Consider the following 15,737-nt stretch of genomic DNA (forward strand, 5'->3'; position numbering starts at 1 on the left):
GTGCACGTTTTAGTTCTTACTTTCAATGATAAGTTTCCTTAAAAACATAATTGAATATAACAATTGAACCAACCAAATTTGCAAACCTTCATGTGAGACCCAACCATTTTTGCAAACTGCCTGACTTGGGGGAGTGCCTGTCAGCTACTCATGTGTTAGCTTCTACCTTCATCTTCTCTTCAATTATTTTCTCCTTCTCATGGTCTTGATCAACACCTTATTCCACATTTTTGTTGAATGGTAGACAGCCAAATATCTAATAGCTATGCTTGCTGATATCACATATCCCTTTATCACCAGTTTTCATTAATACTAATAATTTTTAAGTAATTTATCCTATGGTAGAAGATGTTTTTATGATGAAAAATCAGATGGTGTGGATATTCAAATAAAAATTATTTGAAATAATGACTGGTGTCTTAAAGTGGTGTGTATTTCATTTTCATTGTGGAATCATTCATGTATTTATTTGTTAAGACTTAGTTATCTTCTTTGATAGTCAAGTGCTTGGTAGCAAGCAATTAGGGCTTGTGACTGCATATATTTTTGTTGTCTCAGATATTGTCCAAAGAATCCAAAATCTGCAAGTTGAGCGTTTATAATTTAGTGCCTTCTTTAATAGATAATTTCTACCTATGTAATATGTATCAAGTTGAAGCATCAAAACAGATAGAATGGATGAATTTGTGGACATTTTTGAGTAATCATATCCCATAGTACGCGATGTACAATTTTGATAAGGTTTTTAAAATGAATCATCCCGAATGATTCCACTGTTTGATGTTAGGGTTCAGACTTGTTTTTTTATGCAGTGAGTTTACTTTCCCTGCCTTTACAATTTTACAGTGGACTACTTGGAAAAATCATTGATAAAAATTTTAAGTTGTTGTGCTTGGTGCTTAAAATTTTGCTTATATTTTGCCCTATTTCCCCATGATTTTTTTCCTTATTCAAGAGTGCCTCTTGGGTAAGAGTTAGTTGTATCAACCTTATGCTATCATCTGAATATTTATTCATAGACAAGTATGTGAAAATGAGGGGCTGTATTGCTACTCTTTGGAATTTTTGAATTATATAAGGGTGTATTTCGTCTTCCCTTGTACTGGCATACTTAATTTTATTTGTTGTACCTGTGTTTATTTGCTAGTCAACTTGTAAGATAGTTTGTCATGAATGCCTTTTTGAAGAGACTTACTGGTAAAGATGAGTAATACATAAATTTTGAAGATTAGAAATGACCACATAGCAGCCAGTGGTGAACCTCATTTGGTTATTTTTGGAATTTTAATCATTATAAATGGTTTATTTTACCATTAGGTCTCAGTGTATTGCCCTAAATACCTCATTGCTAACTATGCTCTTCTTAGGTAGGTCTAATGTCTTGTTTCTTTGTTTTTCCATTCCGACCCTACCCTAACCAAATATCTCCATCTGGGCCTCATGAAACATCGTTCCATGAACTACTCAACCCATACCTATTCCACAAAATGCTACCTTCTGCCTTACCTCAACTGCCAATCAGGATCCTGGCCATCGTGAGGTAAACCACTCATCTCAGATTATTTCTCTATACTTCTGCTTCAACTTGGAAATGATCTTTTGTTTATGCTTCTCACTTTCTCTCATTTAATTACCGTTCCCGTTCATTTACCGAAAGCCTTGTTCTCTTTGGAGTCTTCTAAATTTTACTCCCAATCTTAGTTATGATTACATTTATATCTTTCTCTCATTTTTGTATGTCTTTTTTTGTTTTATTAAACTTTCTTTTCTTGGGTGTAGGTGTGCATGCAATGATGTGTTGAGGCAGCCCACTTTTTCCTAATTTTTACCATTTACAACAGTCACTGCTTTCCATGATGTTTTACAAATATGGAGGTGGATTTCCTAATGAAACTAATACCTGTGCAGGAGATGTCTGTAATATATGTTACATTTTTGTGGGCATTTGTGGAAATAAATGGCTTGCTAATGTTTTTCTCCCCAATTCTCTTGTGTATCTTTTCCAATGCCAATATTTTGTGCATTAGTTTCTCTATGGAACATAATGCTGTTTTTTATGATACCCTTGAAAGTCTTCAGTTGAATTTTTTTCTGAGAATATTGCATTTATTTAGAAGTGTGAAGGTTTTTAAAAGTAGTTTTGCTTGCCACTTGGAATAGATTCCGTCTCGGAGATGAATTTCTCAGAAAAATCTGTCCATTCTTTAGTACTTTCATTTTGGTATTCATGCTTTTGCATATTACTTTTAGTCATCCGTAATTTGATTCAGGAGTTATGTTTCGGCAGTTATTCGTTGGAAAATTATGATTGTGCGCGTTGCAAGCATTTTTGCATGATTAACATGAGATATTATGAATCGATTCAAGTCGTTTTGCTCCATGCTTCTTGAAAATCTGAAATAGTTCCATCTTCTATTATTTGATATTTTCGATAAAGTTAGAAATAAAACCATAGATCAACAATTGGAACTTCAATATGAAAATGCTATTTTGTGGTGAAGATCGCAATGAGGAAGTTGAAGTCATTGCATAAAGGATTTCAATTAGTTTAACTGGTTTTAACATTGGAGGATTAGTTTGTGATAATTGCCAAATTATTCAAGAAATTAATAAAAGTTGAAGCTATGCATTTTTTTATACTTATGCACCTATGCATGGCAGTCTTTGTATTTATGATAGAAAATTTTGGTTTAGAAATCTAATAATTCTCTGTAAATATTCTATTAAGAGAATGGTACCGACACTAGTAATAGTAATTGCCACCATGGTTTTTCTTTTTTGGGCAAAATAGTTTGCTCGTCATTCATCTGTTGGTGATAATTAGTATTCTGTCAGAGATTTCTATGGCTCAAGCTTTTTTTGCTGTCTATTCCCTCTTAACTTAGCAGTTCTTGAAGTGGGTACAAGAATTGTTCATATTTTCATACAGTGCAAACTGTTCTCTAAGTGTTTAATATTTTTATTGAGCATAAAGATTACAGCTGCACTGCTAGTTCATGCATTTTTGTATAAATAAAATAGGATAGGAAATATTTATGGGTGCAATTATCGGCATTTTCTGCCATTGGATTGAATCTAGAGTAGAGTGAGTGGAGTAAGTATGTAACTAGTTATTTATACATTTTGTATTGTTGTTACCATTGGTGGATTTTGGGGGGGCATGGCGGCACGTGCCCCCCAAACCCTAAAAAAATAGGCAAGATTTTTTTTATACACTCCCATTATCATTACGTTCTTTTGTTTTGTGTATTATGGGGTACCCTTGTGCCTCCCCTCCCCAGAGCAAAATCCTGGATCCGGCCTTGATTGTTACTGAAAGGTATTAATTATTTGGAAAGTCGTATCACATTCTTGATGTTACTAGGAACACATTGGGTAGTATTCGCATCAATTCTTGAATGAATAAACAAGCAGATGAATTAGAACATACAGATCATCATCACAGCAGCCTTAATTTTATGTTTTTCCCCTCACTTCAATCAGATCTGCTACATTATATTCTTCTGAACATTCCCACTCCATCATCATGGAAAACTGAAGTGTAGCCCTACAAAGTAGGTAGTATACTCTCTGTTACCAGCAAAATTGAATGTTTACCCTCATAGACCCAAATCAAATAAGTTCAACTGGGCTCAACCGCTTACTCACCCTTAGTTTGCTGTGAGCTGCCAGGTATGAGGGCATTTGGCAGCTGTTTGTTTTTTTCCTCATGGCTAGCCATTATGCAATAATTTTCATATGAAATTTCTTTAGTAGTATAATGGAATACTCTGAGAATTAATTTTATTTACTACTTAGTATACCATACCATAGTACATCATACATACCGTATACGTCTGAATATAGCCACCCCTTTTTTACCAAAAATGCCTGCGGTAAAAGTATAAGGGGGGACTATATTCAAACACATTTTTTTAATTTTTCCCAAAACTGAAGCCTCAAAATTAGGGGGGACTATATTCGGAGAAATACGGTATTTTCATTTTGCCATCAGATTGTGTGTTTGTTCATGATATCCAAAAATTTCTTCTGGAAACAAACTATGATCAGTTTTGGCTGTGCAAATTCGATAAAAATGGGCTGTATTGCTAAGTATATATGCATTCAAACATCAGGAGCGAACAGATTTATTCATTACTTTGCATTGTTCATAAATTTACTCTGCAGGAAATGCCAGAATTCAAGGATGTATGAATTTTTTTGGACCAATAGATTGGTTGTATAGTACGTAGTGTATTTTGGAATAGATTTACAGATATATTAAATGTAATGTATACAATTGTTTGACACATTAACCTTGCTAGTGATTAGGCAAGGTTGAATTTTTAGCCATTGTTGGATAGTTATAATGAGTACTTTGTAATTTTACCCATACATACTGTCTTAGAGATTACCACTGATTTCTTTTTTTCACAATCCCCTGACATACTCATGTGCCCATGTGTGCCAATATCAAAGACACGAACTTAGTTAAAATCCGGGGTGATATCTTTACAGCACTACAGCTACAAAAGCATGGCAAAATTTTGGCAGCTGAGCATGAGTGGCAAAACTCAGAGTGTAGCTGCTCTCGGGCTCAGGTTTATGACTACTTTGCTTGAGTGTAGATTCTCCACCAGTTTCTTTTTCAAATAGACTGCATAGATAACGACTCATTACTGGCTGACCAATTTTTACCGAGTTTGAATATTGTTTTGCTAGGCCGTAATCGGAAGACATTTTTTTACTAGTCTTGGATGAAATTTTGAAGTGCTTGTGTAGTATTAGTTTGTGTTGGCACTCCCTGTGTAGATTTTTCATAGCCAAGTTTGAAGAAATTTCTGAACCAGATCCCCAGTAGGCTCTTGCATGTCTGATGAATAAACTTTTGTTGTATTGAATGATTTCTAGTGTCTAGGATGTATGTATATTGCTATATATCTTATGCTTTGTCTCATTATTTTTATTTTCTCATTTTCTACTGCATTTCTTCCTCCGTACCTATTTGGCTTGGTTTGATTGATGATTATTTTTACTGCTCTTTAAAGTTTTTTTATAACCTACCTTGTGATGCAGGGTATTAAGGTGTCCTCTGACATTTTGCTTACCATGTGACACTTGTATTTGCATGAAGGTATCGATAAATTTAATCCCTTGCTTCACTTGATGAACTTAGGACATACTGAAAGAAATGCTTGCTATCAGCAGAGTGGTTGTATATGAGGAATTGTTTTGAATGGGGAAATTTATGGAAGCTCCAAGAGTTCACTATTTCAACTGACTCAGCTTTAGTTCTAAAAGCTCATTGATCCTGACTGAATCTTTTTTTGTTTTTAAATTGTTGGCTCCAAGACTTGTTCACCAATCAGCTAACTGAAATTAGCGTATTATTCTTGGTACCTAAAGCATTATTTGCATTCACCGTATCTCGTGATGAAAAGTTCCTTGCAAACCTTTTTCTGGAAATGCAATAGGATAAAAAAATAAACGGAAAAATTTGAAAATATATTCATTGCAAATTTCAGGAGTCTATCCCAATTTCTAGATTGACAAGTAATTCTCTGTTTTAAATATGAGTCCTGATTGATATAGATCTATTTGAAGCAAAAAACTGTATTAGGAATAGTGTAATATGAAATACTTTGTTTCAAACTTTACATTGAATGATTTGAAGTCGTGTTCGGTACAGCCTCAGAAGGAAGTGAATTTATCCTCTGATCAGTCATTCACACCTTCCCCTTCCTTTCCCATCCATTCTCCCTCAAGTTAGCTTGCACTCTGAGGCAACATTTGTGTTCAACTATGCAAAATTGGCACATTTAGTCCATTCAGAAGCATTTTTAGAACGAGCTTTTCTTTTTTTCTATGCAGTGTCCTACACTTGCAGGCTATGATTATTACTCTGCACTATTTCCTGTTAAGCTCCTCCTCATTGGCCGTCCTCTCCCTTGGACATCTTCCTTTAAGGATTGGATCCTTTGATTTTCCTAAATTGTGGACAGCATATAATGGGCACATTTGATCTTTACACTCCGGTTCTTTCTTTTTCTTTCAAAGTAGCTGACTATTTTTCACTGCTTATTGCAAAATGAATTTGATTTGAACTCTCCAAGCTTGGAAGAATTTTATTTTTCAATGTAAAATATAGAGGCTAACTTTCACCACAACAATACAAAATAAAGAAGTCATCATCTCTGTTAAAATTCATATGTATAGTATGAATCCATTGGTCCTTTTTCGTGTGATCAGGATTCATTTGCTGGAACTTTTTTTACGTAACATTTAACTGGAAAAGTGCAACTAAGTAATCCAATTCTTGGTTCTATCGTAAAACGTTTACTTTTAAAAAGTAAATGGGATTCAAACTGGTTTTCTCACCAATTGTTTTTTTTACGAGTTCTATTGGATATTTTCTGGTTCCGATCTCAAGAGCTGGTAGAACCAAGAATGGAAGATCCAAACAGACCCATCCCTAGTCATAATGGTAGCACTAATTGTCACGTGGTTGTTTTATTTCCATGGAGTTACAGAAGGGATGAGGTATTGAGGCTCAAACACTTAAAATGAATTGCTTGTTATCACTCCATTAGGTTTGGAGCCATGGCTTTAATTTACGCTCAAGAAAGGTTCTTCAAACTTGTCATTAAGTGAACAATTTGTACTCAAATATTCTTATTATAAACTTAGGTTCTTCATGGTATGGATGTTAAAGGTGGTGTATTTATAAAATTTGTGATTGTGGTGATTGCTGTGCATCTTAAATTTTTTAAAATCTCATGTTTAGTGTAGTAATTATGTAGTTTAAAAAATCAATATCCCATGCTTAGCTGGTGTGGGTAATAGGCTTATCCCTGGATTATTTTCTGGTGGCAATCATCCATTTAGCATGCATTGTATTTTACTACTTAAATAATTGCATGACAGATGGTAACCTTGAGAAATGCATAGCTACTATAGTTGAGGGAACATATGCTCATTCCTATCTGTGAATTTTATCTCTTTTGTATGATGTATTTAATAATTTCTGTGTTAATTTTAGTTATAAACTACCCATGTATGTTTTTAAATTCTATCAATGATTACCTATTTCATGGCTTAGAGCAGAAATGTTGCACCGTGTTATTCACAAATGACTTGTTACAAGAAAGTCTCACCATTAATATTTTGATTCTGTGGAAAATCATTATGGCTATTTTGATACCTAAATCATTAAGCTTTCTTTGTATTTTTAATTAATTATTAAATCTATTAAAGTCAGGTAATTATTAAACTTGGAGTTAAAGTTGCAGTTTTTAGTGTAAAACAGAATGAACTGTCCTCAGTGCATTTAAAGTTTTTATTTATACATTTCCAATATCGATTCTTTTATTTACATCTATGCACCACTGTTTTTCATTGTACAGATTGTGCCAAATCTTGTTCGAATCCTGAAGAATCTCATTCTGGCAGGATATTCTCCTGAACATGATGTGTCTGGAGTGAGTGATCCATTCTTGCAGGTTGGTATGATTTATTGTTCAACTTTTTAATATGTACATTAACTCCCTATTTTTATATTCTTACAATTATTTGCATTTTTTGAGTAATATTTTTAATTAATCTTTCTTAATAATTCTGAGGTTACCAATTTTTCAAAAATTACGTCCTGAGAAGCAATTGTCTTTCAAGTTAACATTTTATGTACTGTAATTAATTAATATTTAAAGTTTCAATTTGATATTTATTACTGGGACTAATTTAATGTAGAGTTTAGTCCTATCCACCTGGATTATTTTCAGTGTCCTCTGATGGAGAGATTTCTGTTTTCTTTTTTTTTTCGAATATTCAAGGATGCTAGTAAATCCCCTCAAGTGTCTAGGCCTCATATATCAGATAGTAATTCAATTCTTCAGTGTGCTTATTAAGATGAAAATTTGAGTTTCGTAGATGAAGCAGGATATGGGCAATTATAAAATGGCTGGGACCGAGATTGTTCTAGTCCTTGCAAAGAATATTGTCCAGGCCTAATGGTATTCTGAAATGGATGTAGCTATGACAGTTTAGCCTGGCTAACTTTCTTGAATTTCTTCAGAATATTTAAGAGTATCTGAAACTAGTGCATGCTTCACTGTCTGCTAAAGTCAATATTTCTTTATGTCTATGATAGAAGAATGTTTTTGGAACAAAGTTGCAATAGAATGAAATAAATGTGATGAAAGAGTTTTTCCTTCCTTAGTCCCGATGCATATTATGAATGCATGTATTATAACTGTATTTCTTAAGTATGTATGATGTAAGGTAACCTAGAGTCTGTAAAAAAAAAGCAAGACACCGGAGTTTGAGGAGCTCTATTTTCCAAACGAAGCATTCAAAGACAATGCCACAAAAGGCATATGATAGAGAATTTATTTCCACGTTGGATCATTTGCCTTAAAAATTCTTCAGTTCCATAGTATTTTGTGTACTTAATTTTTTCTCTAAAGTACCCATTTTTTTAGTAGCTGATAAGTTTATTAGTTCAATATCTAGAGATCAATGGATAATGAATTGGTTTCTTCAGTTCTCATCTAATTTTTTTGTTGTAGTGAGTAGTGCAGTAGTGTTGTTTTATTAAAATATTACCTTTCCAAATCATTTTTTGCTGAACTTGTGTCACTGAGCCATGCAATTCTATGGTTAATTCATTGTAGCTCCTGCAAATATCCATCCTAGAATGTGTTTACTTATATTGTGACTCATTCTTTCAGGTGAGAATCCTGCGATTGCTTAGGCTTTTGGGCCGGGGAGATGGTGATGCATCTGAAGCTATGAATGATATCCTGGCTCAGGTGGCTACAAACACAGAAACCGCCAAAAACGTTGGGAATACAATCTTGTACGAGACAGTGCTTTCCATTATGGAGATACGATCTGAAAGTGGATTGAGGGTGAGTTCTGATAAGTGTGTGAGTGTTGTTGCATTTTGGGGCCATTTAATGAGAGGTGGTACCCTAGTAAATCCTCTGGTTCTTGTGATTATTTTTGCTTATAATGGAAATAAAATATATTGGCTTGTGTGTTTATCATATTATTTAGCCAGCCAATATTTTTCATTTCCTTAAATTTTTAAATTGGAATTGCTGCTCAAGATTTACATTATTTTATTTAGCTTTGGTTATCTTTTCTGTGTTGCCTTATTGGTGTAATGTTTGCATGAATCATGGACACTAAAACTTTCTTTCTAAGAGTAACTTCATTTCGATCTTATTGTCAAGCATAATAGCAAGTTTAATGTTTGGAAGGAAATTTCTTAGCTTTTCTACAAAAACACACACTTTATTGCCGACTAGTTTCGGTTACACTGTACCATTTTCAAGACTAGTGAAAGACTAGTCACTAGTCTTGAAAATGGTACAGTGTAATCGAAACTAGTTGGCAATAAAGTGTGTGTTTTTGTAGAAAAGCTAAGAAATTTCCTTCCAAACATTAAATATGGAATTCTAAAAAGTAAAGGCCTCAACAATTCAGTGCATAATAGCAAGTGTTCATGACTGTAAATTTAATTACTGCTGAGTGTGATTTATCTCATTGATAAATGAAATCTATCCTGTATGTGTAAAAATATCCAATTTATTAAATGCTAACGTTTTGTAATTGTGCATTTTTATGGTATATAATCCCATGTTTCACTTAGATTTAGTTATTTGTTGGTTAACCAATAGTTGTAAAATCTTACTTTTTAGTATGTTTCAAGCTTTTTTCTTTTCCTTAATTAGGTTTTAGGAGTTAACATATTGGGTCGCTTCCTTCTTAACACTGACAAAAACATAAGATATGTTGCCTTGAACACACTTTTGAAAACTGTACATGTGGATACAAGTGCTGTTCAACGTCACAGGAGTACGATATTGGACTGTTTAAAAGTAAGTAACCAAAATAATTGATATAAGTTAATGTTAGTTAATGACCTCACCCCATTACTGTGACTGTCATGCTGAGTGAATTGTAAAGTCATTGGTAAAAAAATAATGCACTTGTACTTAAGTTTTTGAAAGCCATGTCATATTGATAAAATAAAATTTCTTTCACCAGGATCCAGATGTGTCTATCAGGCGGCGTGCCTTGGATTTAAGCTTTGCATTGGTAAATGCTTCAAATGTTTGTGCCATGGTTAGGGAATTAGTTACCTTCTTAGAGAGAGCAGATCCTGAGTTCAAAGCTACAGCTGCATCATCTATCGTTGTGGCAGCAGAGCGCTATGCTCCCACAAGGCGGTGGCATTTGGACACCCACTTGAAGGTTCTTTGTGCAGTGAGTATCACTATTCTTCCACCCATGATTTTAATGGATTTTTCTTTGTAGGCTTGAAGCTATTTAACAGATGTAAATAATCAAAATTTTAAAAGCTAAGTAGAATGAAATGGTTCAACATTTATACGTGAGGTTTTTGCTATAAAAAATATGATAATTTGAGTTCAAAGATTTGAAAGGAAATTTCTTCATGGATATCAAAGGATTCTTTTCAGGGTTATCACTAGGTCAGACAGATGGTGGTGAACCTGGACAAATTTCCAGTAGATTATATGGCTGGAAATTCTCTCATCACTTGAGAGTGAAAAGTTAGGGTAGAATCCAAAAATTTTAAGAATTTCAATGCTGGTTTCAATTTAAAATAGGTTGTACAGCACACAGGAATACTGGAAAGATGGTGAAATTGTTGGGAATTTAATTTTCCCAGAAAATATCAGAGGAATCCGAGGGAAAATTTTAATTGGATGAAATTTTTGGTGTTTCAATGTATAAATCAGCATTTTTTTCTCTTTTTGGTTATTGCTGAGTTGTGCCTGTTGTTGCATTTTGCATTCTTGTTATCACTGAACATAGTTCCAATCCTTAATCTAAATAAGTGGATTTTTTTCTTATTGGCCACAGTCTGTAAGTCGGTGGCTAAAGTAATTTACTTCATTGGCAAGTTATGAAGTCAAATTTCCCTTTCATTGTCACATTTTAAAAATCAATCCTTTCTTAACCATGAGATCAATGTTTTTGTACTTTCTGGAAAATGAAATTTTGTCTCTTTTCCTTCCTTATCCACCCTTGATGATTACTCTTAGAAAATGAGTGATTCCTTCAGTTTTATTAAGTTTTTGATTCCTTTTTATCAACGCTTTTATAAGCCAAGTCTAGCTTTAGTATAACCTTGTTCCTGATTTGCATTAAGACATTCAAATCTAAGAATTTTGGGGAATGTTATTTTCTCTCTTAATTTAAGGCTTTAAGTTACACTGTTGTAGTCCTTAAATTTGATATTCCAAGTTACACAAAATATTCTCTTAAAATTTTGACTTGAAATGATAAACTTGTATCAAAAAACCGGGCAATTTCAGGGAATTATCTAATTCCCATCCCCGCTTTAACGCTTACATTTAAAAAATCATCCTTCTTATTGCATTCTAACTCCTACAGGCCGGAAACTATGTCAGTGATGAAGTAGTGGCATGTACAATCCAGTTAATTGGTGCCAGTGGGACGGTGGACCAGGCATGGATGGTTCGTCGGTTGTGGTTAGCACTTTCATTGGGTAATTCAGATGAGCCTCTTAGAGATGGGTCTCTTGCATCTGATAAGCAGCCCTTAGCCCAGGTGGCTCTGTGGGCTATGGGAGAGTATGGTGATCTCCTTGTTAGAACTCCTGATGAGCACGACGGAGATTCAGGGGAGGAGGTTACTCCTGGAGGTGTTGGTAAGGTATGTATAACTTCATGAATATGTCAGTTGTCATACAAAAGAGGGATATGATATCAAGTTCATTTCCACTTTACTTAGACTCACTCCATAAGTGCTATTTATATTTTAAGACCCTATTCAAGTTTAACACACGATCATTCCATATTAATGCTCTTGGTAATTTGGCGATCATTTTCCCCATGTGGCCTTTGCATCAATCATGTAATTTGTTCTGCTACTTATTTTTTTTTTTTATAAGTTTTTGCATAGTACTGATGGTGTTATGAGTGATTTATTGTTTTATCTGCGCTTCAATATCTTTTTTCTACAATTTAATATTCTTCAAAGGCTTTGGAGAAACTCTTGGATTATGTAACTTTAAGTTCCTATTTATGGGAAGACGATAGCATGTGTTAACACATTCAACCCCCGCCTGACCGGCAAAGCACGTCAATTGACGTGCTCAGTGCTTAATGTATTAAATATGTATTGTGTATCTACAAATGGATCAAGGCAGAGCCTGTAGGTCCATAAATATTATTATATATTCATATTTATAGTCTAAATTTCTGACAAATTGAATAGTTCATAAATGACATTAAATCATTCGTGGAGAGATTTGAACTAACTTTTAATACAGTGGAACTTGGTTAGTACGTTCCTCCTTAGTACGTTTTCCTCCTTAGTACGGCGATTTCTCTCGGTCCCAGTACCACCCGAACAAAATACAGGTAAAAGTATTTGGTTAGTACGTTTGAAAAAAATGCGCTTTCCTGGTTAGTACGCGCAATTCCTTGCGGCGATGCAACCCGCAATTCGTTCTCTAGTATCTTCTCAAAGGTCGCAAACCTCTGAATTCAAGATTTAATTTATTATTATTAATTAACATTCTTCCATTCATTCCACATCTCTTTCTTCGACCGTAATTTATCCAAAGGCATTTCTGAATTCTTGTGACGTGCTGAATAATAAAATGCGGCCATTTTTCGGGAATGTATGACTATGAAAAACTACAGCCAATAAGAAGCCCCAATTTTCCTCACCCCGAGCTCCTCACCTTCTGTTGCCTTTGGAGCGCTTGGGAGTGCCCACTGCTGCGCATAAAGTTCGTGAGTGGGCAATTGTTGCTAATGCACGAGTTATCATGATGAAGATATGAGTCTTAACGGTCTTAGACAATTCCCACATTATCTAAAGCAGTACTGCTCCATAAACTCGACGTCGTGCGTATTTACTTGACTACTTTTGCGGGAGCAGACGATTCTCTGGATCTCCACGCGAAGCTTAGCTTACAAATATGTACTTGATCTCGGAACGAAACCAGACGACATAAGACAAATTTTGAAAGTAAATTTCAACTGTTTAATATAAAATTTTCTTGTAATTACGTCGTAATCTAATAATCTTGCGTGTCATCAGTCGATATATCGATCAATTTTACAATCGATATGATATTCCAGAAGCGAAGCCTACGGCTGTTGCCGTAATTTTAAAGTCAATATAATTTTGCCCAATTTTTATGATGCTTAAAGAACCAGTTGACTTACTCCAGGTTGTTTTTATATTATCTGAGTACGCTGTGAAAAAGAAAAATGACTTGTCTTCGCTTGTCTGGGCTTCACTCGTCCTCGTTCTGTAAATACATATAGGATAAATCACGGGAGATAGACGCCGTAATCATGGAGTCGTCTTCGGGAAAACTATGAAAAATTGCGATTTTTATTCACATGGTATTGTTTTTCAATGTAGCGCCCATTTTCTTTATTTTAAAGGTGAAAAGAGTTCAGGAAGGCGATCCTACGAGAACTACCGATAGTAATTGTAATTATGACGTCTTTTCCACAGAGTGCAATAACCCCGACTGCTATTATTTACTTTCCTCGTTAGTACGTTTTCCTGGTTAGTACGTTCATTTTTTGTGGTCCCTTCAGAAACGTACTAAACAGGTTCTACTGTATATTCATAAGAGAATTAATGAAATTTATACTTTGTGAAAGTGACGTCTCTGAGAGAATTAAGCTCCATAGCATTAGAATTCATGGAACTTGATGACATGAATTGTGTTGTTTCAATCAATGTTGCTCTTTGCACGTAAAATCTTACAAGTGTTAATTGGGCAGTAGGTGTACTATGGGGGAAAAAAGTATCCCGACAAAGTTTGTGCCGCCACTATCGCTCCGCGGGTTAGTGGGTTTCCTTTCCAGGAGGTTGCTATTCTTTGGTCAGTGAGGGAAATTCAAACAAGGTAAACCATTTCCTGTCTTCGTCGTCCAAATATGCGACCAACTACTGAGTGTCCCGCAACCCAAAGCATGACTGGCGATGAACTCCGTAGAATAGAGACGCATTTGACGGCATCATGTGCGCACATTGGGAACGCTCCTCTGAATTTTCCTTTGCCTATCTCAACGAAGCGGCAAAAATCACAACGGGCCATAGCAAGCTTTCTCTTAACGTAAACAAGACAGCCAACGTGAATATTCGATGGGCCACGTATTTGAATGCAGTTGGTTTTGAAGAAGTTTTAGCTTTTCCGGAAGGACTGCCGTGCACATTGCCAGAACGCGTTTTCCTTTCGATCAAGAAAGATATTTTCCTATCTTGATTGAAGATTACTTTGAAGATACTTTGGCAGGCGAAAGAGGGTCAGCTTGTTTGAGGCAGGCTTAACAGTAGCGGAAACATAGGATGGAAACATAGGATAGAAACATAAGGATGAATAAAAATTGGAGTACCGTGTACTACTCGGAGAAATGAAACTGGAAGGTTAATGAGGCATTGAAAAATCGGAGAGGACCTCCACATGAGAGGTGACCGATTAGGACCTAGGTGTACAGCCGGAGGAGTTGATGTTGACATATGATACATCGAGGTCCTGCTGAGATTTCGAATTTAATAAAACGAGAGATAATGTCCCAAGTGAAGAGTGAATTCATCGGAGTATATTTTTCGTTCTTCATTTTTTACCGCATTAATTAAGATATTTTATTTTACCGTTAAATATTTTCAAAAGTAATTTGGCAGCAAAGTGTCATGCTTTGTCTTAATTTTTAAAAATTTGTTTTCAAATAAATTGAAAAAAGTGAGGTATCAAACAGCGGAAAATAATTTTTTGCCACTGGATAGGAAAAAATAAAATGTTAATTTTGTTATAGGTACGATTTATGTAATTTACCTCGAAAAATTATGTGTCGTCAATTAAATTTGTAGCAATCATGTGCATATCATTGAGGAAATTTTCAGTCGCAATTGACGCACCAAAACCTTTTAAAGTGATAATTGTTTAGGTATCACTGGCCAACATAGATTTTGTTCTAGAGACCTTGTTGAGTGATCTTAGAGTATTTTTCGCGCTGATTCAGAATCTGGGATAGATTCTTTTTATCAGATCTAGTTTATTTAGGACAGCTTAATGTTTGTTTTTTTTTTCTTTTACGAAAGTAGTAAATTAATTCATTTATGTATCGTGATAGCATGAGAAAGTAAAAATAAAACTTTCCTGAAAAAACATGTTGTCCTACGATGTCATGCCTTCCTATTCTGTCAAAATATGTTTAAAATTGTACTATCCTATCGTGTTGTTCAAAGCAATGCTGCTGCCACTTCACATCATCATGTGACCAGCTGTAGGAGCGTGAAGACGTTTGCTTTCTCTGAAGATAGTAGAAGATGGAGAATTTCGATGATCGCAGGAAATTACAGCATGTTACAATGTAATCGCTGATAAGTGGCTAGCTTTAATCAGGCCTAGATAGTGCGTGAACCATCCTGATGACTTTTGTTATGAATACGGTGAAATTACTTTTAAGGCTCAAAGGCGAAAAATTACTCCCTTTTTCAGACATTGTTATAAGCTTTATTTTGACTGCCTGTTGGGTGGCCAAGATAAAGGATGGGCTCCCCATGTGTTATGTGGCACAAATGTAGAGCTTCTTACTGGTTGGACTAAGGGAAAATGTTATGAGGAATTTGCCGTCCCCATGAATTGACAGATCATATTATAATTTCGAAAATGAAAGGAATTACAACGAAGTCAAAACACACAGTAAAATATCCAGACAACTTTGAATCAG

At 34.8% G+C, this 15,737-nt stretch overlaps 1 protein-coding gene across 6 annotated transcripts in view; it reads left to right on the forward strand.

Annotated features, from left to right (window-relative positions):
• Window positions 1-15,737, forward strand: part of LOC124164834 (AP-1 complex subunit gamma-1) — a 92,205-nt gene that overhangs the window by 64,808 nt on the left and 11,660 nt on the right. For 5 of the 6 annotated variants that reach the window (XM_046542036.1, XM_046542033.1, XM_046542037.1 and 2 more), the window contains 6 exons: window positions 1,523-1,540; window positions 7,383-7,478; window positions 8,706-8,885; window positions 9,714-9,860; window positions 10,030-10,248; window positions 11,404-11,685. In XM_046542036.1, coding sequence (XP_046397992.1) covers window positions 1,523-1,540; window positions 7,383-7,478; window positions 8,706-8,885; window positions 9,714-9,860; window positions 10,030-10,248; window positions 11,404-11,685 — 942 coding nt within the window. The remainder of the gene's footprint in view (window positions 1-1,522; window positions 1,541-7,382; window positions 7,479-8,705; window positions 8,886-9,713; window positions 9,861-10,029; window positions 10,249-11,403; window positions 11,686-15,737) is intronic. The other variant, XM_046542035.1, reaches the window with a different exon arrangement.

This window comes from Ischnura elegans, chromosome 9, assembly GCF_921293095.1.
Source record: "Ischnura elegans chromosome 9, ioIscEleg1.1, whole genome shotgun sequence".
Lineage (NCBI taxonomy): Eukaryota > Metazoa > Arthropoda > Insecta > Odonata > Coenagrionidae > Ischnura > Ischnura elegans.